At 39.2% G+C, this 25126-nt stretch overlaps 2 protein-coding genes, 1 long non-coding RNA gene and 1 pseudogene across 5 annotated transcripts; 3 read left to right on the top strand and 1 right to left on the bottom strand.

The window, feature by feature from the left end:
* The first annotated feature begins 5191 nt into the window (after positions 1 to 5191).
* phyhd1 (phytanoyl-CoA dioxygenase domain containing 1) lies at positions 5192 to 17279 on the top strand. Of its 3 annotated transcripts, none has more exons than XM_088320150.1 (10): positions 5192 to 5357; positions 8433 to 8591; positions 10534 to 10609; positions 10685 to 10788; positions 12084 to 12146; positions 13243 to 13264; positions 13340 to 13468; positions 13530 to 13646; positions 15556 to 15682; positions 17090 to 17279. In XM_088320150.1, exons 1-10 carry the CDS (start codon positions 5196 to 5198, stop codon positions 17136 to 17138), a joined length of 1008 nt encoding a protein of 335 aa, XP_088176276.1. In that variant the 5' UTR covers positions 5192 to 5195; the 3' UTR covers positions 17139 to 17279. The 3 variants fall into 3 exon arrangements, with proteins under 3 accessions (XP_088176276.1, XP_088176277.1, XP_088176278.1); XM_088320151.1 differs by lacking the exon at positions 5192 to 5357 and adding an exon at positions 7925 to 8351; XM_088320152.1 differs by lacking the exon at positions 5192 to 5357 and having other exon boundaries at positions 8443 to 8591; positions 10491 to 10609.
* Positions 16138 to 22925, bottom strand: dolk (dolichol kinase). Its single transcript, XM_088320149.1, has 2 exons — positions 22649 to 22925; positions 16138 to 21206 (listed from the first exon to the last, which is right to left on the bottom strand). The coding sequence occupies exon 2, from the start codon at positions 21137 to 21139 to the stop codon at positions 19559 to 19561; it is 1581 nt and encodes a 526-aa protein (XP_088176275.1). The 5' UTR covers positions 21140 to 21206; positions 22649 to 22925; the 3' UTR covers positions 16138 to 19558.
* LOC148350940 (uncharacterized) lies at positions 18922 to 24917 on the top strand. Its single transcript, XR_015847118.1, has 3 exons — positions 18922 to 19076; positions 21733 to 21807; positions 24708 to 24917. It is a non-coding gene; the product is annotated as an uncharacterized LOC148350940 (long non-coding RNA).
* On the top strand, positions 23419 to 23595 carry LOC148350941 (U2 spliceosomal RNA; annotated as a pseudogene).
* Positions 24918 to 25126: the final 209 nt, after the last annotated feature.

Genomic DNA, 25126 nt, shown 5'->3' on the forward strand with positions numbered 1-25126 from the left:
TTTTTGGAATGTGGGAGAAAACCGGACTGCCCAGAGGAAACCCCTGCAAGGTCGGGGAGAACATGCCAACTCCTCACACGAGGTTCAATCTAATGACCTCAGATCCGTGCCGCACACGCGCTAACCACTGCTCCGCCGTGCTGCCCTCATTCACACCCATTTCTATTTTTTCTAAACACAGCGGGTAAATGTCTGGTATGGAAAAGTAGCACATTATGCCGCGATTTAAGACACCTGTCTGCAGACTGTCCACAGCTGTTAATCTTAATCAACCAGCGAAGCATTCAACATTAATTAAATTGGTGTTACATATCTTCACAAGTCCGACATAAACATTCTCAAAATAAAACTCAATGTACTGTACTGACCAAAGTTTATAAGCATAATTTGATTTTATTTATGTCACATGATCAGTCCTATGATTTCAAGCTCTCCCATCCCTTACGCACATGACAAAGTGATAGAGAGGAGCCCAAGTATTGTTACTACTACTTTATCATGATGTTTTGTGTTTCTGGCACCGTGAGTGGAAGTGGTGTGATGATGAGATGAGCTCTAGTGCCTTTTCAAATGTCTTTTGTACCACTTCTTTGGTCTAGCGGTAGAGTGATGGCACCCTCAATGCTTCGACCCGGGGGTGAGATTCATTGCATACAATGTATTGTGATTTGGGCCAGAGATGATTATCTATTGATTAATCAATTTTTTCCTTTCACTCATGTTGATGTTGTAATGGTGGTCTGTGCAACCCTTTGCGACCTTTTGTGATTAAGGGCTATACAAATTGGCATGACTTCTGAATTTCAGTCAGTACAGTACTTTGAGTTTTGTGTTGAAAGCGTTTTTGTTTTTCTCCTGTGTATATGTTAATGCAAATCATTATTGACTGCTACTTTATTTAAGATTGACAACTGTGGACCTTGTCCCCAAACGAGTGTCTTAATCGCAGCACACTGTCTTACTTTGTCAGAGCCAGAACAGATGGTAGACCCAAACGTGTAATGTTTCACACAAAAGTTTATTGGGATATCGAAGAAGTCAGGCGCAGGGAAACAAACGCCTGCAAAGTGGTGCTCGCTGGACAGGAGGAGCAAGCAGCTCACGGGATCGGAGCGTGATCGTAATGCGGAAGTGAATGGATTAGGCATGGTTAGTGGGCAAAAACAGGTCGATAGCTGGAGCAGGAGATCAGAGTGTGGTTGTGGGCAAAAACGGGTCGATAGCCGGAGCGGGAAGCATGTCGAAGGAAGGGAAAAATCAGTGAGCCGGAGACGATCGGGAAATCAGAAGCAGACGAGCAGGATACGATGAGGGCGGGACAGACCCAGAGTCAAAGTGCTTGCATGGCGTATGCGGAGATTGGTTGACGGACTAACAAGGCGTGACTGGAGTACTGAGTTTAAATAGGAGGGGGAATCAATCGGGCCACGAACAGCAGCTGGCGCCAAACAAGCGGGCACAGGTGAGGGCAATGAGTAATCATGACATACTTATCTGTACTAGACATTTCCCCGCTGATCCTGCAAAGATTGTGATCTTACTCCATAGGGACAGTGAGAATCTTGTTAATCCAATTAATGGCGTCACTAAATAAATTACGGGGCATTTGGCTACCAAAGGGAGTCATTGTTACTCCCGCTGATAACATGCGCTATATTGAATTTATTGACTCTGACAGAACAATGGGCAAAATTTACATCATGTCATTACCTGTTTGTTTTATTTAACCAGTCGGTTTCCCCTTGTCTGGAAGTAACAGTTACTGCCAGGTATAGGTCCAGGCTAGAGTCCCCTTTCAATCTGACGAAATATGCTGATACTCAAACCACGAGTATGACACTACACAGTATAATTTCAAGGCCTGATTTTAAGATTTAGGAAGATTTCCGAAACAAAACAAACTGAAGTTGTCAGCACATTGATACCCATGCAGCACATACTGTAGACACGTTTTAGTGAAAGAAAGCACTGTCTTGATGAGTGAAATTTTCTCCTGAAATAACATTTTGTCATTGGCCTAATTGTATTGAAGGTAAGTTGCCTGTATAAGACATGAAAACCTCTTATAAATAAGCTGTTGCGGAAATTGAAAGTATACTGTAATTCCAGGTACAAGTTTGTTTTTATTTTTCAACAAAGACACTGGAAAGGTTTTAAATTGTGGAAAACAATGTTTCTTTTTGCCAGTGTCGGCACAGTATTCCAAGTGGTTAATAAATAATTATGGAATGTACATTTTGATTAAAAACCTTGTATCGATTGTTGGTTACACTTTTTGTACTATTGTAAAACAATAAACTGTCTTAACACATATTGCTGCTTTTTGTTATTTTTTTATGGATGTTCTGTACTTGGGGGTTGCATGTGAGTGTATAAATTTAGAATTGAAACAGAAAAATTTGGAATCACTAATAGTTGAAAATGTATAATAAGAAACATAGAAGCTCAATGTTTATGATAATCTAGATCAGGTGCGGCTCTTGGCCAATAAGAATGCGGCTCTTTGCCTCATCATTTTTTCTATATACTGTGGCTCTTTGCCTCGATTCATGTTTAGTTTTTGAAATCAACGCAAGAATGATACTTGTTGTATTGTAAGGAGAGGAGTGTGTTATGGGAAATAGTATGTTTTTAATTGTGTGTGTTTGTGTGTGTCTGTCATGGCAGGTCAGTGCGTGGTCTTTATCTTTGACTCTCACAGTTAAAAATTTCGACTCTTTGTGTCAAACTTGTTAGCCACCCCTGATCTAGATGCTTAAAGAGCAACTTAACACTGATACTTTGCATGTTTTGGTAGTAATGTAAATCTATAATTAAAGGGACAATGTGTATTGTTTAATGCTTCCAGGTGCTAAAAAGCTTCATTCATTAAAAAAATATACTATATACAGTAATCCCTTGTTGTTTGCCGGGGTTACGTTTAAAAAAGAACCCATAATAGGCAAATTCTATGAAGTAGAAACAGTTTAATCATCTGCACTTGATATACAATTCAATACTGTTCTACACTTAACCAAAAGACAAAACATTTTTTACAGGCTCAAGCGTTTAACAAAAAAAAAATACTGTGTGAACATTTTTATGTTTATTTCTCATACAAATAACTGCTGTACCGTCACATAATAAAAAGCAGGGAAACTGTTACGGCAGTCAGAACTCTGTGAAGTAGCGAAACCATGAAAAGCAAAACACGTTATAGCAATGGATTTCTGTATAGTGTTGCAAAAATAGGCCAAAGAACTCCTCTAAAGGTGCATAGAAGGAGCTGACATTGTCATATTTCTGCTATGAGTTCTAAAAACAGCAAAAGGCTGGGTAAAAAAATTAAAAGAAAAAAAAGCTTTTTGGTCACTTTAATTCTCCGTAGTTAGTAATATTTTTCCTTTCGCACTTATTTTCATTTACACTATGCAATACAGTGATATCTAGTGGTCAACCAATACACACTGTCCCTTTAAGGTGCGCAAAATACGACTAAGTTTCACAGTAACTTATAACTAATAATATGAATATCATTTTTCACCCATTGGAATTATTAAATATGATTTGTTGTGATTATATTTCTTTGATATTACAGAGCCACCAATGACTAAGTATCTTCTGTCGTTTACAAAACGAGTATATATCAAATTACAAAATACACGTTTTGATAACATTGAAAACTATAAAAACAAAAAACAAATAATGTTCATATTTACTGTAGATCAAGCTTTTGATTTAAATACAAAGGAGCATTAAACTAGTTCAATACATTTCCCATGCCATTTAGAAGAATCAATATCACAATTGTTTTTTGAAATTTCAGTTGTCCATAACTACACTCTAATCACTTAATCTGTCAATTGTTACAATTATGAAACCGCTATGAATAAAATCTGCACAATTAAGTTATTAATCATTTTCTACTTTGTTTGCAGTTTAAAGTTGTGTTTCTCACAAGTTTTATTGGAAGAAAGAGAAAGGGTTGCGCCCATGATTCGTTGATTGCTGGACGCGGGAAGCAGGTCATACTCGGATTGTGCTCCGAACGCAGAAGTGGATCTTCCGTGGTGCGCGACGGCGGTGTCGGGGACGGAAAATAGGGTCGATAGCAGGGAGAGGAGAGCAAAAACGTGGTCGGGGTCTGAAGCGAGTCGTAAGCCAGAATAGGAGAGAAGACGTGGTCAGGATAAAAAACGGGTCGAAGCCGGGGAACAGGCAGCAAAAAACGGGGCAGGTAGGAGTCAGGGTCAAAAAAGGCTTTCCCAGTGTTAACTGAGGTTCGCAGACGGACTGACAAAAGAGAACAGACTGGACTGGGTACAAATACTGATCGGGAGCCAATCGGAGCCTGCGGCAGATGGCGCCAAAGGAACGGGTACAGCTGAGTCACATCAGTAATCATGACAAAGCAAGTACTTTGATCGGATCCATCAGCCAACACGCTTGGCCACTCTTAAGTTTATTCTTGAGTGTGACTGAAAGACACTTTTTAGCACATTTTCTACCTGGCCTGCTACTGCATACTGCCTGACAAGCAAAAGATTGAGCAAAATCTCTGCGACCACCCTTTTCAAAAGCTAAAACTACCAGAGACGAATAAGAAGCGCAGTGTGTACTGTTTTTTCCAACTACAGAAAAGGACAATGCCAGGTGTCATCCGTGTGTTAAAGTGTTCTGCTACTAAGTCAACACCACATATTGACATAATCACCTGTAGCAAGCTCACCCCGCTGAGAGAACAGAGCTACAACCAAAAATGTAAACATGTTCCTGTTCCTGTAAATCTGTTGTCACTATGGCAATAGAGCCATTGAGAGACAATTGATACTTTATTAGCACCGCTTTATTAGCAACTTCAAAATATTGTGCAATGGAAGTTACTTTAGTTCTGTAGTTGGCATTGTTATTTGGTATTTGTATTTTTGTTGCATTGACCCTACTAAGAAAAAGTTTTCAATCTAAAAATGGCGCTATTAAGAAATGGTTTCCAAATCTAAAAAAAAAATCCTCTATTGGTTTTTAGGTACAATTTTCCTTTTTTGGCAGCTCTACATCAATTATTCAATTTATACATTTTTTGGTGCCTGGTATTGTTTCTAATATCAACAATCCACTAGAGAGCGCTGTTAAAATGCTGTTTAATTTTGATTCGAGCGCATGCGCTGCGAAGAGAAAATCCTATTAGGTTGAGTCGAGTTCGATTGGACCTTGTAATGACGTATGAGTGTGTGACGTTCATAAACATCGGTCACTCACCAACTCAGTTGACCGTTCAGTACAAAAGTGCCTCTTTCACCTCCCTTTTCTCCTACACAACTTTTTCCTCGTCCGCAAAAGGCATCATGGATTTCTTAAGCGACCGAGATGTGCAAAAGGTGAGCATTGCTCAATTATCAGCATCATGATTCAAAAACGTTCTATGTGTTTTTCCCTTTTGAGTGTGTGATTACATAAGAAGTTTGCAAGGGCTGCCAATCAGAGCGTCGCGAATGCAACCCGCTAATTGAGCTGCAAATATTTCACGCTGAATTTGGAATCTGTAGTTTACCCGTCAAACCCAGGCAATTGCTTCTCTTATTCATGATTGCAATTTCCCTTATTAAGCGATAATAAGCCATACAAACTAAAAGCAAGTCATGTTTATTTGTATAGCCTTAATCACAAGTCTCAAAGGGCTGCACGGATCACAGATTATTGCAAACCAAATACTATTATTACAGCATCTGATCTATAACCTACATGAGGGCAAGGAAAAAGACAAAGACAACACAGCACCTATTCTCTCACAACAACATGGACTACGTAGAATAAAACAAGAATCATTTGTGTAAACACGTCAATTTACCGAGTAAACAACACGAGCAATTCTTGCAGCATATTTCTTAGTTTTTCTAAACAAATACTATTGCAGAAACACTACAACAATCTTAAAAAAATACAACAAAAATCCTACAAAATAACTACAACAGAAAAACAGTGCTACAAAAATCCCATTACGGAAATAGTATAAAAATACTGTGTAAAAATATATATACGAAAGAGTTATATTGTTTTTTGTTTTTTTTTTCAATTTCTGCCTCTAAATGTTGTTGCATTTATTTTCATTGCACTGTTGTTACAACACACTGTTCTTTTTCATTGCATTATTATTATAACTTAGGCCAGTTTACTACATTGTAATTATTATTATTTTTGCCTATTTATCCTGAGTCTTTTATCGTTTTTCTCCTCAAAGTCTTTATCAAATGTTTTTTTCGTGGAGTGCCATGACTAATCTCGTTGCATACGATATTTCACAACATTGATATTAATGACGATGAAGAAAATTTTTACTCATAGGTTGAGAATTTTTCTTTGTAGCACTAATTTTCGGTTGCACTACACCATACAGTCAAATATTGGACAAATAAAAAGAACTGGAACAGGAGGAGGACCCAGATGCGTGACGTTTCTCACACAAGCTTTATTTTACGGGAAATGGGGCAGTCATGCACGTTAACCCAAACGCCAGTGATTCAGCGATCGTTGGGTACAAGACGTAAGGCAGCGGTCTGGTGTGGAATGACAGGAAGCCAGAGGCCGACGAGATTGATACCAATTGCACTAGCAGATATCGGACAGATGGGGTCGATACCGGACAGGACGGGACAAACAGGATTGATATTAGGCAATGGAGACTGGAGTCCGACAACAAGCAGGACGAGATAGGCTGAAACGACACCAGACACTGGAGATCGAAATCAAACAGGACAAACTAGAGGGGAACAATACCGGACAGGAACCACAAGCAGGAAAACGGACAGAGTCAAAACCCACATCTTGCGGGTGCAGAAGTTCGTTGACAGACTGACAAAGGGTGAGTGAGAGCACTGAGCTTAAATAGAAGGGAAGCCAATCTGTCAACAAGCTGCAGCTTGCGCCACACGGGCGGGGCCAATTGGGCGCCATGGCAACCGTGACATACACACTGTTCCTTTAAAATCATGCACAGAAATACGCAAATATGTTTGAATGCATTTATCAAAACCATAGTAACACTAAAATATATTTAAATACATTTATCAAAAATGACAACAAGACTTCACTTTATATTTTGATGTACAATTAGTATGACTGTAACTACCATAAATTCTGGACTACAACCCTTTACTTGCTTGCTACATTTTAAACACTGCTGCTTTAAATACGCTGACAATACAGTGTCATCTAGCGGTCAAATATGACTCAATGTACCTTTAATCTTTGTGGAACAATAACAAGTGAATGCAATTTAGTTTGGTACTGCGACAACCACTAATGAAAACAACAACAAAAATACATGTCTGTGTTACAATTTAGCACTATTCTCCATAGTATAGTTGCCCTGACACTGTTGTCTGGAAAATAGGGCTCACATTTTACGCCACGCAGCCCTTTTTGACGCTTTCTTTTGGCGCGGTAGTAAATATGTGCTCATCTTTGTAATTGCCATCTTGAATGGTCACATCATCTGAAAAGTAAAAATTAGAATTATGTAAATGAAATGAAATGATTTGCATTTATATAGCGCTTTTCAAGTCAATTACTTCCCAAAGCGCTTTACAATGTGCTCCACATTTCCCAATTGCGGCCTTGCAGCCATGTAAGGCGCTAACCTGCTTATTGGGGGTTTTAGGGGTTCAGTGTCTTACCCAAGGACACTTCGACATGTAACACGGACGAGCTGGGATTCGAACTGGTATCCCTTGATCCCAAGACAAGCGCTCTACCTCCTGAGCTACTGCCGCCCCATTAGAATAGTATTCATTGTCTTTGATTTCAACGTAGTGAACATTGTTTACGATATTAGCCATGGTTGTCATGATGACTGATTAACTTCACCTGTGCCCGCTCGTTTGGCGCAGGCCGCTGCGGGCTTCCTGATTGGTTCCCCGTCCTATTTAAGCTCATTCCTTTGATTTGCCTGTTATCAGTCCATCAGTGAACTTCTGTTTCTACAAGGAAAGCACTTTGACTCTGACTCCCGTCAGTCCCGCTTTTTGCACTCGTTTTCCACCCGTCCGTTCCTGATTTTCCCGTTTGTTTTTTGCTCTCCCGTCCCGGCTTACGACCTGTTTCTGATCCCAACCCTATTTTTCTCTCCTGTCCCGGCTATCGACCTGTTTTTTTCCCGTCCTTGACACCACAATCTCCGCTCCGGAAGATCTACTTCCGCATTCAGAACACGTTCCGATTCTTTGAGCGGCTTGCTTCTCGCGTCCAGCGAGCACCGGGTCGCGGGCGCTGCCTTTCCTCTTTATCGCAATAAAACTTGTGGCTAACGTTACGCATCGAGGTCCTAATTCCGTTCTGGTCGTGACAATGGTACTCAGGATAAACACATACAAAAGGTTTAAAATAGAAAAGATAACATCATGTCAGGATAAAAAGACAAGGTAAAAAAAAAAACTAAATCGTTGTGTGTACGGCAGTACATGGATGATGGCTATGTGGTCTTGGAAGAGCTCTTGACGGCCGCCGAGTGCGATGAATTGCGTCAGAGGATGTCTGAGATCGTGGAAACTATGGATGTTCCTGCGCACTGCCGCACTACCTTCTCCACCTACCAGCAAGAGCAGCTCAAAAAGCAGGTTAGTGGCTTCAGTGCGAGAGATTAATCAGTTAGAAATACGTCATTTACTCGATTGTACCTGTGATGTATTATTATTTTAACCCGTTTTGTGTTGGAATGCTTTCTTTAGTGTCAAACCTGCAGATGCAGGTATAGCTAACTGCTTAAAGACAAACACATTGTAGTATTTAAAAAAAATACTTTTTTATTAAAAAAATATACAGTGGTACCTCTACTTATGAATGTCTCTCCATACGAAAGTTTCAGGTTATGGGGTACCTTAACGGGAAAATATTGCCTCTAGTTACAAAGGTGTTTCAGGATACAAAGTCAAAAATACAGTACAGTAAGCACCGCCATTCGCTGCTCCCAGAGTTTTCTGGAACTGGCTATCGCTTAAAATCTGCCTGGCAACCCGATGCGCATGCCATGAATGTATCCCAGCATGCTCTTTGTGTCACTGTCACAGTTCAGAGTTCAAGAGGGGCTTTAGCAGGATGGTGGGGTGGAGGACGGAGTCATCATTCGAACAGTTTACATTAAAGACATTTTAGAAAAATTACGGAAAGTCTCGGAATTTGTGGAATCACCCAGAAAAACCATTGACATCGCTCATTATGTCGTCTGCCTTGCGCATTTACGACGGATTGTCAAAAGGCAGCAGATGTCCTTGGATCAGTTTTTCAAGAAACGCGAGGCAAAAAGTTAAATGCAGATTTTTATTTTTCCATAATTTTTGTTTTTATACATTATGTGGTTCTTGTTTTTTGTTTGTGAGGTAATCTTTTAACATGTATTTGCCTCATATTCCGATGCTCTTTTATAATTAACTTAAAGAATATCACACTGTATTTTTGCGGGGCTTAGAGTGTATTAGCGCATTTACATTCAAAATGCGTCTCTACTTACGAAGTTTTCAGGTTACAAAGCTACTTCCAGAACAAATCAAATTTGTAAGTAGAGGTACCACTGTATTGCTTCAAACGATAACCAAAAGTATATGAACCATCCCATAAACGTAGTATTTTTGTGTCATAGAATGACTGTAGTGATATTTTTGTTGAATTTCTGTAGAAGTATTTTTGTAGTATTTCCATTGTAGTGTTTTGTTGGATTTCCGTCATAATATTTCTGTAGTAGTATTTTGTATTATAGTATTACTTTACTAATATTTTTTTATTTCTATGGTATTTTTTTCTCATTTTTTGGTGTAGTAAATATTAGGTTTTGATCTTGGAATAGTAGTCTGTAGTCTGTACAGCCCTTTAAGACTTCTTGTGAATAGGGCTATACAAATAAACATGACTCCACTTGACTTGACTTAAACATACATTTATCTAAAATCGTTGTTTACATTTGCCTGTTTACATATTAAAATATTTTAATACATTAATGTGTACATACATACTGCATAAAAGTTTTATATCGGAATAAAAATCCCATGGTTTCAAAAAAACAACTTGTAATAGGCAAAATCTGTGAAGTAGAAACCTCATTCTTTTACACAAATTAAAATTAAATAAAAGTACTGTTTATTAAATGAAGTATATTATACATAAAGTATATCATACACTGAAACCAAAGAACAAAGCATTTTTACTGGTTCAAACATTTGTTTAACAAACAAAAGTACCGTATAAACAATTTTATCATTAACCGTACCGTCAAATAGTAATGAGCAGTGTGACTGTGTAACCAAACACCGAACACAATGTGTGAGGACATTTTGTGAAGTAGCGAAACTGAGAAAAGTAAACCCCGTCTGTTATAGCGAAAGATACTTTACAAATATATCCATATGTTTTTCTTTTATTCCACAAACTTGATGTTTTTTGCACTCCATTTTGCACCACTTGTTGCCAGGTAGAATTTTCGCTTACTGTTATCATTTTAATAAAAAGTGCAAACATTTTGTTAGGGAAATGTCCATTCCAGTCAGCTGCTGTCCTCTTGACCTGCAGGGAAACGCTGATTATTTCATCAGCAGTGGAGATAAAATCCGCTTTTTCTTCGAGAAAGGAGTTTTTGATGACAAAGGTCAGTCGATGTATTCATCTGCTTTTCAACAATGTGAGTGAAGTGACTTTTTTCCCCTTTTTTTTTCACTTGCAGGAGAATTCTTGGTCGCGAAGCATCGGTCACTCAATAAAGTGGGACACGCGCTTCATGCATACGAACCTTTGTACAGAAAAGTTACGCATTCAGATAAAGTACAAGTGAGGACTTTACTCCGCTTCAGAGAATGTTATTTGAAAATGTTTAGGAACAAATAGTACTCAGTTAGCAGTTATATAAAAAAACTTAAATTACGTATTTTAGAGGGAAAAACATTATTAAAAAACTTATAACAGAGCAAACAAACAAAAAAAACCACTGGTTTAATAAAAGAAGTAAAAACAATAGTGCAGTAAACTAAATAATTAATAATACCCTATTCACTCTTTAGGACAACATAAAAAAAACCTAAAATTAAGCATTTGGAGAAAAAATGTACAAAATGTCAAAAATCTGACGTTTAAAACCATTTAAAAAAATTACAATCTCACTTAACCTTTTTTGCGTTTGTGACAATATAAAAATCCATCTATGATAAAGTATTTTTTGAAATAATGTAGAAAAACTAAGTGTTTAAAAAAAGAAAAACAGAAAACATTTTGATTAACTGAAAAGAAAACACGACAGCCCCATTTACTCTTTTATATGTTTGTAACAGCTTACAAATCAAACTCAAATGAAGCATTTTGGGAAAGAATGCACATGCACAAAAATCTGAAAACCAGTGTTTAAAATCAATAGTAAAATGAAAACGTAATGACAACCTAATTTACGCTTTACTCCAGTGGTCATCAACAGACTGGTAGAAATGTTTGCTAATGCTGTAGTTATTTGTATATACAGACCTCAAAAGAATACCTCAACGTTGGGTTGTGCATTATTTTGAGTTTTACGGTAATATATTACCATACTGATTGATCAGTCGATAAATATCACTGACCGTTCGCTGATCATTCAGCATTGAATGCAACGGGAATCAGAAAAGTATTGTGTACATAACACAAGAAAAGGTATTAGATTTGATATAATCACACTCTTTTTTTACTTTACGCTGACTTGTTTTAAAAGGTTGTAATGGAGCTTCATGGGAAAGAGTTCAGCCAAAACAATGTTGTATGATGTGGTACCTAGAGTAAAAAAAAAGTGTGTTGATGGGATAAATATAATGCCTTGTCCTAGGTCATCTAAATCTCTAGTAGTCGAGTGATTACACGGCAGACTTAAGTTTGTTATTACTCTCATGATTGTTATTTTATTATTACTAATGTTATTATTGTGCCGGGCAAGATGAATATAGTCAAACATTAAACCGGTCCATGGTACAGAAAATATTGCAAACCGCTCCTTACTCAATTTGTGGAAGCATTTGTTCAATTCGTGACTGTCACATGTATATGTAGAGTTTGGCCTCTCCGTGCATGAAAACTGAAGTCATGCGCTGTGGTTCTCCCTTTAGGGCATCGCCAGGAAGCTCGGCCTGGTCCGCCCCGTCATCCTGCAGAGCATGTACATCTTCAAGGTCAGTTACACTTTATTTTCCCTCATTTTTTGTGAAAAGAACATATGTTTAAAACATATGGACTAATTTTTAATTACACAGTGTTGGGATTAACACGTTACCAATAAACACATTCCTGGATTAGCATTACTTTTCTCGGTAGTGAGTAGTCTGACGCTTTATTAATGACATTTGTAACTACACTGTTGTTTCTATATGTTGTGTTGCCACTATTTTAGCCACTATTCTAGTTGCAGATAATTAATTACAGTGTCCTTAGATGCTGAATACTCCTGCATGAATCATGTTGTTGCAGACGACCCCATATTCGCCGGCAACATGGCTGGATGAGTGTGCATATTTATATTAACCTACAAAGGACAACTGTATACAGTTATGGTGGCTCTGTTACAAGCACAGGATGAGGGCGCTGGATTTTTCCTCATGGAGATATTCTCCCTACACCATTATATTCCCATCAAAGTCAAATTTGCAACTATAAAACATAATACCGGTACTTAAATCAGGGGATGAGCTTGGTTGTGTGTCACCGGGAGGAAGTGTTCGGCAGCGCGCGGGGAGTGGGCGTAGCTTATACAAGTACAACAAACAAATAAAAAAACAACGGGGCAAACGTAAGTACAGAATTTTGGGTAAAAGTGTGCTTAATCATTTTTATTTGCAAAATTATTTCTGTAAAACACCATGCACGTAGAAAAAAAACATCCTGGATCCAGAAATGGAGAAAAAGATCTTGGAGTGGTTTGAAGGCCAGAGACAAAATGTATATGGAGTGTCTCATTTAAACGTTCATGGGAAAGCTGTCAAGATCATACAAGCCAAGTATTATGATGGGTTCACTGCTTTCACAGGTCGCGATACACTTTGACTTCTATTCTTTTTATTATGCGGCTATTTTAGAGCAGTTTTAGGAGGTCAGCTTCAATGCGAGTATATATGGTAATTTGTAACTAGTTACTTTTGTAGTACTTTTTGGTGTTTAATTTAGGGGGTTAACTGATCCAACTTTTTAAATGAAGTAACTAGAAACTGTAAGTACTCTTTATAGGGAATGCGTTCCAACACTGTTAATTTATTATTTTTTCTCCCTTTTCAGCAACCTGGAATTGGTGGGGAAGGTAACATCATCATTTGTTTCACTACATGGACAATATAAGGTAAGAACTCATATATATTCTAAATATATTTCCTAGTGACGTCGCACCAAGATGCCACATTTTTGTACACGGAGCCACTGGGGAGGGTTATGGGCCTGTGGGTGGCCCTGGAGGACGCCACCATCAAAAACGGCTGCCTGTGGTTCCTGCCAGGCTCGCATGAAAGTACGCGGACATTTGATCAGCCGAGCCCAAAACGCCTCATTTTGCTTTCTGTCCTGTGCAGGCGGAGTGACCCGACGGATGGTGAGGACGTCCCCGGGCACATTCCCACTGACAGACTTTATCGGCAAGGAGCAGGACTACGACGATGAGAAGTTTGTCCCGGTAGAAGTTAAAAAAGGTTACAGTATTTTATAGTTATTTTAAGGGATTATGCCAGATTTGTCAAATATACATTAGATGATCTTCATTTGCCTACTTAAGATTTTCTGGTACACATATATATAACAGAAAGTTACTTGGTCATTTCAATAAAATAAATATGATTTTGCTTTTTAATACAGTGGGACCTCGCTACTTCGCGGTTCGACGTTCGCGGCTTCAGAGCTTCGCGGTCTGTAATGGTTAAAAAAAAAAATATATATATATTTTTTTTGGGAAGGGGCGTCGCTACTTCGCAGATTTTCACTTTTAGCGGGTGGTTTTGGTCCCCATTAACGGGGTCTAAAAAATAATAATTAATCATTTTTGTGCGCCACTACTTGGAGGATTTTCACTTATCGTGGGTGGTTTTGGTCCCCATTAACCGCGATAACCGAGGTCCCACTGTACATACAAACCAAACTACCCAAGGCTCTCTCCGGGCGCTAGAGGGCAGTGTTGAGTTTGGACAGTGTGGTGAGTTGGTTCTGGTGTAAATGTTTTTACCCATTGTCTGTGAATAAATGGATACATTCCAACCTTTTGACCTAAAAAAGCGGTAGATGTTATTGCACACTGTATTTTTACACTTTAAACATAATCCATCTCCAGAACATTTTTAAAAACAATAAAAACAACAACATCTGCTTGCTTGAAAACCTAGAAGTGGGAATTTTTACCAAAACAAAAATCTATTGCGATCATTGGAGCAGTTGATTCATGCACACAGACTTCTTTCATCAAGATAAAGCAGCCATGGACTAAAATACCTGTCTCGAGTCAATATTTTGTTGTTGTTGTTTAATTAATTTAAAAAAAATAAATCGATAGTTGTTTTTAAGGGGAGAAAAACCGTAGTGTTAGTGATTATGGTATCAGAAGTCAAAGTGAAGGCTTTCCCTGCTATCAGTATCAATGGAAACCAGTACTATCTACCCAAAAAAGCTGCCTGAGGGATGGGTGCCGCCAAGCTGTACATGCCATAGACACACCACAAGAAGTGGTACTCTGACAACCCAGGCAATGAAGGTGAACTGTGAAGGTAATTGGCTTTCGTCTGAAAAACTCACCATCTGTAGTTACAACCAAAACATTTTAAAATGATTTCTCCCTAACTAAATATTTCTTAATTTTTGAACAATTAGATCAAATCGTGCAGACCTCTGATTTCGACTAATAAGAGATTTCCCGCCATTCCACGCTGCACACACACTTTCATGCACTGCATGATCTTCTCGCACGTAAACTACTGCATATGCTCCTAGTCACAGGCCACGGTATTTACAATATACCCACTACAAATGATTTACAATAGAGCGGTTCAAATTCTAGATAAGTAATCCATTAGGTCACATTATTGTGTTAGTTTAGAGAACCTAAAAACATTATCTTTCAAGAACTTCATTAAATCAGCACAGTTGAGTCTTATTTATAAATGCATGTATCAACAGGCCCCTCTGGTTCTTAGTGAAAGCATAGTTCCCCTCAGGGCTGTGGGCTCCAGAACCAGAGGAGTTGAGAGCGGGAACTGTCAAGTCCTGAGGCGGAAAACTAATTTTGGACAATCAGCTTTTACTGCACAAGGCACTAAAGCCTGGAACTGTTTACCCACTGAACTGAAGGAAGAGTCAAACTGGGTCCATTTAAAACATAAACTTAAAGACTTTTAAATCAGAGGTCAGATATGTGGCCACTTTTGCAATTGTGCTGGTTTATAATATTGTGTGTTTTATGGATTATCTTTTTCTGTAAAAGCCCTTCTGGAGACAGACATTGAGAATTAGCCTTGGCCTAAATGTTATAGTATGTGACATGAGTTTATGGAGGATACTTGTACCTTTTCAAATAAAATAATCTTGAAACTTAAGATTTGAAATTCTGGTACCCAGGTGGTGTGGTGCTGATCCACGGCCAAGTGGTTCACCGCAGTGCTGAAAACACGTCGGAGGACTCGCGCCACGTGTATACCTTCCATCTCATGGAGGCCGCAGACACCCGCTGGAGTCTGGACAACTGGTAAGATGCTCAAGCCTGATCTCACGGTTTTACATAATTCTGGGTTTTATTGTAGAAAGTTTGGAATTTTGTTAAGATTTTTGTTTCCTTATTTTTAGCAATATCTTTTATTAAACATACTGTATGTATCATTTAGCACCTCCTTTTGGTAAAAATGTACTTCATTCATTAATAAAAACATATTGATTTGAATAATAAGCAAACATACTTGACCTATCATCTGTTAAAACACCCGAAGGTCAAGAAATTTGAATTTATCTTACATAACATGAATCTTAACTTGACGCAGCTCACATTGTCTACCCACTTGCTGCTACAGGCTTACCTGTCGACCTCAGCCACTTGCTACCCTTATTAATGACTACAATTCCTCTTATCAAGCGATAATAATCCTTACATACACAATGCGGCACCTATTTACTCACAGCAGACTATGTAGAATCAAAAAAAGATCATTTGTGTAAACAAGTTTATTTTATTTTTAATAAACAATTATTTCCGCGTCTTTTTTAGTTCTTTTCCCACTTACAGTGAATTTTGTGCTGCTTATTATTTATAGCAGTGCAGAATTCATCTAATCTATAGATGGTTTTACTCTGTAACAGAAACGGTCACAATTTAGTTAAAAAAAAAACAGAACACTATCAAGAATAAAGCAAGTGCTGGTGTACCGCAACGATATTGACAATCTATGATGACAATGTCGTCTTCTACTGCTCAACAAGACAATCTCTATTACAGCCAAAATGGACAAGAAGAAACTGACGAAATATATATTTTTACATTCAAAAATTAAAAATTGTTCAACATATACAATTTTAAAAAAAAATACAATGCGTAGAAATTGTATAAGTCGACAGGTATGCACAGGAACCTTAAAACCTCACAAAATTGTTGGGCAAAAATGTGAAAAAGAACGGTTCCGTTTGGTCACTTTGAGTGTCCAGTTTGTATTCTTCCTTGTACTTTTTAAGCTCTTGTTTTCGGTTTCATTACACAATACAACATCTAGTGGCCAAACAATACACTCTTCTCTCTAAGTGAGGAGTAATTTTGAAATTCTGACCTTTTGTTTTATTTTCAAACTGGTGGCTCAATTTTGCCTGTATCGGAACAACTCCTAAATGTCGCTGATCGTCTTTGAACTTTGGCTTTTTCTCTAAAGAAGATGAAACAGTAATAGCTTAATCAAACATATTTCATTCATATTGCTGCTTCAGAACCCAAGAACGTCAAAAGAACTTGGAATAAAAGTGAGAAGTAAAATGGTGCGGTTTCGTCTTTTTGAGTCTTCGTAGTCTGTATTTTTCCTTGCGCATTTTCACACTCTTTCTCGGTTGCCCTACACACTACAGTGACATCTAGTGGTCAAATATTTGTGTCATTGCTTTCTTTCTTAAATTCCAGGCTTCAACCCACTGAAGAACTTCCTTTCCCGCTGCTTTACACCAAATGAGTGCAGAAGATCCCAGCTTTTATGAAACCATTCAAGGATCATTTAACAAAAAGACTACTTTTTAAAAAAACAAATGATATTTGTGCATGTACTTTAATTATGAAAAAATGACGTTTGTACAAATAAATCTATTTTCAAGTACTTTCACAGAAATTGAATCAGTTCAATCGTTTCATGGTCTGTCATTCGCATATTGTGACATGGTCCACATGCAATGTGACATGAAAAAAATGCTCACGCAGAATGTTTGAGACATTCAAGCAAGATTGCTTTGATTCATAATTGGACACATATGTCCCATCAAACCTGTGCTAGGGCAAAATGACATGTACTTTACTTTCACATACCATATGAGAAGTGATATTCATGATTTAAATACTGATATTAGGGAAAATTAAAGTAGAAAATAGTTTGACATTAATTTTTGAAAGTAAAAAGTAGACAATCATGAGACATGCAGAAAACATGATTTAAAAATACAGAATGTGCTAAGATTTAAATTGAGGATGAGGAATCAAAACATCATAATAATTTAATGAATCAATACCAGAAACGGTTTTTGTTATATTGCAAAGGTCCCCTAGAAAGAAATAATAAAGAATAAACAGCTTTGACACTCAACATTGGTGCACGGCAGAGTTTGCATGTCCTCCCCAGGCTTGGTTGGGTTTCCATCCACATTCCAAAAACATGCATGACAGGTTAATTGGCCGATCCAAATCGTCCCTAGGAGTGAATGAGGGAGTGAGTGGTCTGTCTCTGTGTGCCTTGTGACTGGCAACCAGTTCAATGTATCCGCTGCCCGAAGCAACCTGGGATGACCTCCAGCACCCCGCGACCCTACTGAGTATAAGCGGTGCAGATAATTAATGAATGGATTGACATTCTACATTTAGAATGCTTAATCATAATTTGGGTGCAAGCATTACAGTAATAACATATTTTAGATAAAAGATGCAGGAAAACAACCATGATTTTTTTGTTCATGTTGGGGGAAAGATTCACATCTACTTCAAGATTTGTTTTACCTTCAATTATCCACCAGGACTTTTTGCAGTATTGTAGAGTTCAGTTTTTCTGAAGTGTACACATACTTGTCAAATTCTGCCAACTGCTCTCCTTATTAATGATTGCAATTCCCCTTATTAAGCGATAATAAACCATAAAACACAGTACCTATTCACAGTGAGAAAGACTATGTAAAATACAGCGACAATTTTAGCAATCTTCAATGACTTCGTCTTTTCCCAGTGACCGAAACAATCAACATTAAAGCCGATAGGGGCAAGACGATATTGTTCTGACCCCCCAAAAATTTGGAGATTCTTTTTCTTTTCTTAATATAAAAATTATTATACAGCATAATTTGAAATGATCAAAACCCTAACAAATACAGGGAGAACGTAAAAGTTGATAGGTGTGTGCGCAGACTTTGACCTGCTTGACTTTCGTCCATCAGTACTCACAACTACGGCCAGCAGATGAGATTTTTCCCCAGCAGAAGCTCATTCTTTAAATAAAATATCTGGCATCGCAGTGCGTAACAGACAGGCAATTATTACAACTTCTTTGACTGCCAGCCGGCACAGCAACCATTGAACTCATTATTTAGATACAGTCTCGGCTGTAATGATGATACAGTAACCCTTCGCTTCCTTCTTTCGCCGTTTTGCGTCGTGCATTATGTTCTGCATTGCTATTGGTTAAACAGTTCCCCCGCCCCTTCCCTGCATATCTATCTGTGCGTCAATAACTTGCGGTTATACACAAACAGCTTGAAGAAATCTACATTAGGTGCGTGCAAATCTTTTTCAATTTTAAGTTTCTCTTAAAAACATAACGTCAACAAAACGCCTTGTACCGAAAAAGGAACCAAAATGCAGAGGAAGACGCTTACTATCGCCACCAAAGTTGCACTTAGCGACAAGCTGAAGGAAGGTAAAATCATTTTATGTCACATTTGTTTTACTCATAACGTCCACATGATGGCGAAAAAATATCTTCTGAAGTAAGGATAGTGTCCTGAAATCATTGTGAATGCTATAATGCAAGATTATTTTTAAAATCATAATTTGACAAGTTATTATTTGAAAAAAAAAAAAAAAAGTTTTAAAGTGCAGTCCTTTTGTTTCTTGAAACAAATGTTTGAACCAGTAAATGGGATTAGTTCTTTGGTTTAAGTGTACAATAGAGTAGTTGACAAATACAACCGACGCATAAAACGAGGGATTACTGTAACTGATTTACAACCAGTTGATAATCGATCCTGGTTCTGAGTTGGATGTTAGTGAGATGAGGATTTAATATTATTGCTGCTCAACCTCAAGTATCAAAGGCGATTGATTCATAAGCACGGCTAAGTCCTCCTCCCTTGCCGTTTTTTGGCAGACTCAGTGGATTTTGCCCCCCTCGAACTCCCATTAGAGAGTGAACAGGATCAGCAGGTAGAGCGGCAGCAGCAGGTTGTCGATCTGCGAAGTGTACGCCTCTAGCAGGGCCACCAGAGCTACCGAGCCAAGAATCCACGAGTAGGCCCCGTTAAGGTTAACGCTCACATCCAATATAAGCAGCACGGCTACGGCAACGATCTGAGCCAACACTGACGTGGCTGTGCCCTCCATGGTCTTCTTGGTGCCCGGCCACCTAATCTCACCCAGTGTGCTTCCAAAGACAGAAGCCACCGTGTCACCCACGCCCACTGCCAACACGCCGGCGTAGGGTACCAGGCCGCCCGCCCCGGGGAGCATACCCTTAGTGGCGCAGGCCCCCGGGAAGATCCATATGGGCAGCGCCATCCCTAATAGGAGGTACAAATGCGTGAGAATGAGTGGACCAGAGTCTCGTTCATCAAGGAACAGGGTGAGCAGTTGGCGGAGACATCGGCCGAGAGGTTTGATCCGGAAGTAGCGCACATACTCCAGAAAAAGAAAGACAGCCAGGCAGCCGGCGGATGCCACGTGCAGCAGCTGGCGGTCATACAGCAACCCAGGGACGAATGTGGCCACCACAATGACGTGAAAGTATTTGCGCACCACTGTGGAGGCCTGGTGCTTCTTGGAGCCCGCTTGGCGTTGGTAGTTCTGATGCAGGACCACACTGGTTGCCACCAAGCACAGCACTGCCCAGTACGCCACCAGTCCTACGCGGGTTTGGTTGAAAGTGACAAAATCCCAAAGCCACGTAATAGGATGGCGGCCGATGAAGAGCGAGAGCCACGGCATGAGGATGCCCAGGCCCAGCACGGCCGTCATGGTGTGGAAAAAAAACGACGACACCCATGTTTCTGACTCCATGAAGCAGAAGAGCAGAGCGAAGACCACTCCAAGCAGCAGCGAGCCCACCACCAGTACAGGGAGAAGATAGTGGACCGGGTCGTCTGCCTTAGCCTCAGCCCAGCCCAGCGACCGCTTGATAAGTTGGTTGACCACCAGGCTGATGCCACCCACCACTAGCAATGCCTCGCCAGGACTGAAACAGCGCGGCAGCAAATAGAGCACAATGAGGCTGAGGTAGACAAAGATCAGAAGAACCTCCAAAATTTCGATCACCTCCGACACAGTCAGGGTCTGTTTTGCTGTGTACAATATAGCGCTTGCCGAGAGCCCAGCCACAACGCAAGTGTTGGTAGGAACCGGTCTGGTGATGCCCAGAGCAATGAGGGACATGAAAAGCGCCAGAACCATGCCGCTCACTGTCACCACCATGGTGAAACGCTCTAGGTGAACGCTGCCTGCTGCCGCACACTTGGCCCGCAGTACCAGACCCAAGAGCGGCATCACCATGGAAGCCGGGACGATGCCGCTGTTGGCAGCCGGGCGAAACTGGAAGACGGCCGCACCCGATTTGAGAAGGCGATCCCACTTGTGCTGAACGTAGAAGCCCTGAATGAGGAGGGCCACAGCGCACCAGGAGTGTTGGTTCCACAGCGCCGCATGGACGCAAAGGACCACCGCCGACACTACAGCCGACTCCACCAGAACAGGGTTGATGAACGAGGCCATCGCAAGGATGGGGGAAGGTCAGCGGAGGCTGCAGTCTCTCACTTCTTCATCTGGATCTCGTTTTACTCTGAAAGCAGACAAGTTGGTGGTTAGACCACGGTTGTCAACTAAAGGCCGGGGAAGCATTATTTTGTGAATGAGCACATTTGCATTTAAAATAAGCAAAATGGTGTCACAAATCATCTAAAACAGTAGTTCTCAAGTGTTCCAATTTCAGGACCCATCATTTACCCTTAATTGGAAGCTGTGGACAACATCATGATACAAATTCGACTTTTAAAATGTAATGAATAAAAGATTGTGCTGTTTACACCGGAACTAGTACAATAATTTCACATTTTTTTAAAATTACCAGCATAACCAATATGACTTCAAGTAATAATATACCCTTTAAATGTCAGTTAGCTGCATTTTGCGCTTCATTTCAGTGGCATACTCTTTCGGATAATAAAGTTAATATTTAACCACTAGATGTCGCTGTATTGTGTAGTGCAACCAGAAACGAGTGCTAACATGCACAATGAAAAATGTTTTCTACAGAGACTATAAGTGACCAAACCATACAACTGTTCTCCTCATTTTTTTTCAACCAGCCTTTCACAAGGTTTTGGGTTTTTGGAGGTACCCTTAGCAACAAGATGACCGACAATCATGTCAGCAGCCTCTAGGTAAGCTTTATGGTATGTGGAATACAAATTTTGACTTTCGAGTACTGAACTTAAAATAAAGTACATGTTCATATGATAGTTCATGCATTTTTCTTATTATTCAAATTATTATTTTTTTCATCAATTTTTAACCACTTGACAGCGCTAAATATTACACAATGTCCCTTTAGGACTTTTAGTCTTGGCTTCTAAGTTTAAATAGTTTACACTGATTAAAATTAGTTAATTATTTTATTGGTGCTATGGAAATCCATGCCATGGCCAAACAATCAAAAGGATTACGAGTGGAAGGGAAATGAACAAAAACAACAACATCGTCATACTTCTGAAAGCTGCCAAACCAAGAATACAAATTTCAATTGTAACACACTGACATTATTTAAGGCTCATCTTATGAGTCTTTTTGAGTGTTGATTCTGGATTGCCGTGTTTAATATCATTGCAAACAATGTTCGTACGGTGTTACCAATTGCAAGAAAAACATTTCTAACGTTTTAATAAAGGCTTTGGCGTCCCTCTTTACCCACTTCAGTGGGACACGTTGCTTCCTGGGTGAACCTTTGCTCACTCAACATTTATTGCACAAATGCGTTTCCTTTGCACAATCGCCATATTCAGCACAAATAAGATATTTCTCCTGAGTGCTTTTTTCAGCAATTAGCACAATGTAACAACATTTTTACGATATTTATTACGAAGAGGGGTATCGCAGAGATGCTGCAGTCTGTCAATAGGACACAGTTAGCTAAAATCGAATTTGAAATTTATATTTGTAATATGCATCAAATAAACGATCGTAATTATCGCCATAACCACTGATGGTACACATAAATATACGTACCGCGTGATTGTGCTGTCTTGAGGACGAAACAAGCGGGAGGGCGTTTTTCCTCTCTTTGTTTTGTCAGCTCCTGATCGTCTCCCAGCCAGTAGGAAGACGCCATGTTTTGACGACCAGATCACGTGATAGCCCACTTTGCCTTTTTATTCAAGCGCTTAACTGCTTTTATCTTATTTTTTGCAAAGCTGTTATGGGCTGAACACATAATTACCGTACTTGGTGGGGGAAGTGTTGGAGAGTGACGTCATTGTTGTCTCCGCTCCCTTTTTTATGCACACCCTTCATGAATGAGTTGACTGAGACTGCAATGATGACACAGACCGGGAGATGGTGGGAGATCGTAACAAAGTTCCAAATTCCGTACGCGGAACAGAAATTAAACGCAATAGTTGGAGCAGTTAATTCATGCTCAAAGACGTCTCACTTCAAAATAATGCAGCCGTAGACTAAAAAAGTAGTCTTGACTAAAGTCAAGCCTTTTTTTCGTTAACTACTTGTCCCCCTTCTTTTCAGCATTTACATTCTTCCATTAGGTGATATTATTTAGTGTACTTCATATTTGATGGCTGTGTTTTGCTGCTGTTGGTGTCAGTGGATTTGTTCGGACCGAGGACAATCGACTTTGGCCTGGACGGATCTATTGACACTAACAAAGATGTTATTTAATGAAATTGTGAATATGTTTGATTTTCGAGAAGGTTTGTTCAAACCTCACTTTGTGTTTGCTGTTAAAAACGTAATATTGGAATATAATATTGTGAATGTGCTTAATTGCTGTTGAGATTGTCATGATTGTTTTCTGTTTTTAGTGTCAATAAATTTGTTCAAACCAAAAAAAAAAAAATATATATTTGATTTTTGCATTCCGGAGATGGAATAAGAGCTTGCTCTGTCCACTCCACGCATCGGCCCGGTATTGCAGTACCTCCGGGAACGGTGCATTTGCAATGATCGCAGCAAGGCTTTAGGGCTAGGACCTTAGCTTGGCCTTTTGGCTGAGAGTAAGTGTCCCGGCTCCTAGGCTTTGTAGCGTATTATGAACTGACCGATAACGGATAATGGATAATGAATAACGAAGATAGATCAATAACCCTTAAAAACCCCAAAACCCCAATATCAGTTTCCATCGCTAAGCGGATGACACTCAACTGTATCTTCCGATGGAGTAATCTGCCCCCTCTCCCTAAACTGTGGTAATTTGGAGGCCTGCCTCACTGAGATAAAAAGATGGATGTAACGTCTTGCACCTCAACCCTGGTCCATCTAAATGGTGTGACTGGTTCTTAAACACTGCTCTGAAGATTGACAATTATAATATCACCCAGAGTGACTCGGTCAAAAATCTGGGTGTCATATTTGACCCCAATATATCGTTCCAAACACACGTTAAGAATATTACTTTAACACATTTTTTTCCATCTTTGAAACATTGCAAAAATCACTTTATGCTGTCCCAGTCTGTTGTGGAGATTATAATTCATGCATTTGTTACCTCCCGCCTAGATTACTGTAATGCACTACTCTCCGGTCTCCCGATGTCCAGCATCAAGAGCCGGCAGCTTGTGCAAAATACCGCAGCCAGGCTTTTAACTGAGACTAAAACGTTTGATCACATTACCCCAATTTTAGCCAACTTGCATTGGCTCCCTGTCATCTTAAGATATGATTTTAAGGTTCTGTTGGTATGATACAAAATCATGCACGGACTCTCTCCTCATATCTTTCAGATAATTTTCCCCCTATGTTCCTGTCCGGAGCCTTCACTCTGAAATTGCGGGTCTACTTTGTGATCCCAAGAGCCAATAGGAGATCCGCAGGTTCGAGAGCGTTTTCCATATAGGCCTCGGTGCTGTGGAATTCTCTGCCCTCTGAGATTCGATATGCAACCTCAGTGGAACTGTTTAAATCTAGGCTTAAAACACACTAATATTCAATCGCTTTTAAATGACCTATATTTCATGTTGACAATATCTATGTATTGTTTATTAATGCTACATCCATTGCAACTTGGTCAGGCTTTTGATTTTAATTATTTCATGATTTATTTTTAATTTTGCAGCCTGGTCAATGGAAGAGGGATTATCTCATTTGCGGTCCATTCGCAAGGTTTCTTCATTTTCTTCATGCTGAAGTTTTTGAGTTTTTCCTTGCCCTCATGTAGGTTTTAGATCAGGGGATGGTGTGATAATAGTCTGTAGTATGCAATATTCTGTGGTCTGTGCAGCACTATGAGACTCTTTGTGATCAAGGGCTATACAAATAAACATGACTTGGCTTGAAATGGGTTGTTGTTTAAATTTTTGAAAAAAAAAAGAAAAACATTATAACAATAATAAACAAAAATAAATAAAAAGCGGTAGTCTTGTTAGTTCTGTAATTATGGGGGGGATATTAAAATATAAATATAATAGAAATTACCAATGGTTTTGGTTGGAACAATTTTATTGACACTTTTAACAGCATTTAAGCACATTCACA

Source organism: Urocampus carinirostris, chromosome 16 (genome assembly GCF_059441175.1).
Source record: "Urocampus carinirostris isolate Australia breed hairy pipefish chromosome 16, RoL_Ucar_1.0, whole genome shotgun sequence".
NCBI lineage: Eukaryota > Metazoa > Chordata > Actinopteri > Syngnathiformes > Syngnathidae > Urocampus > Urocampus carinirostris.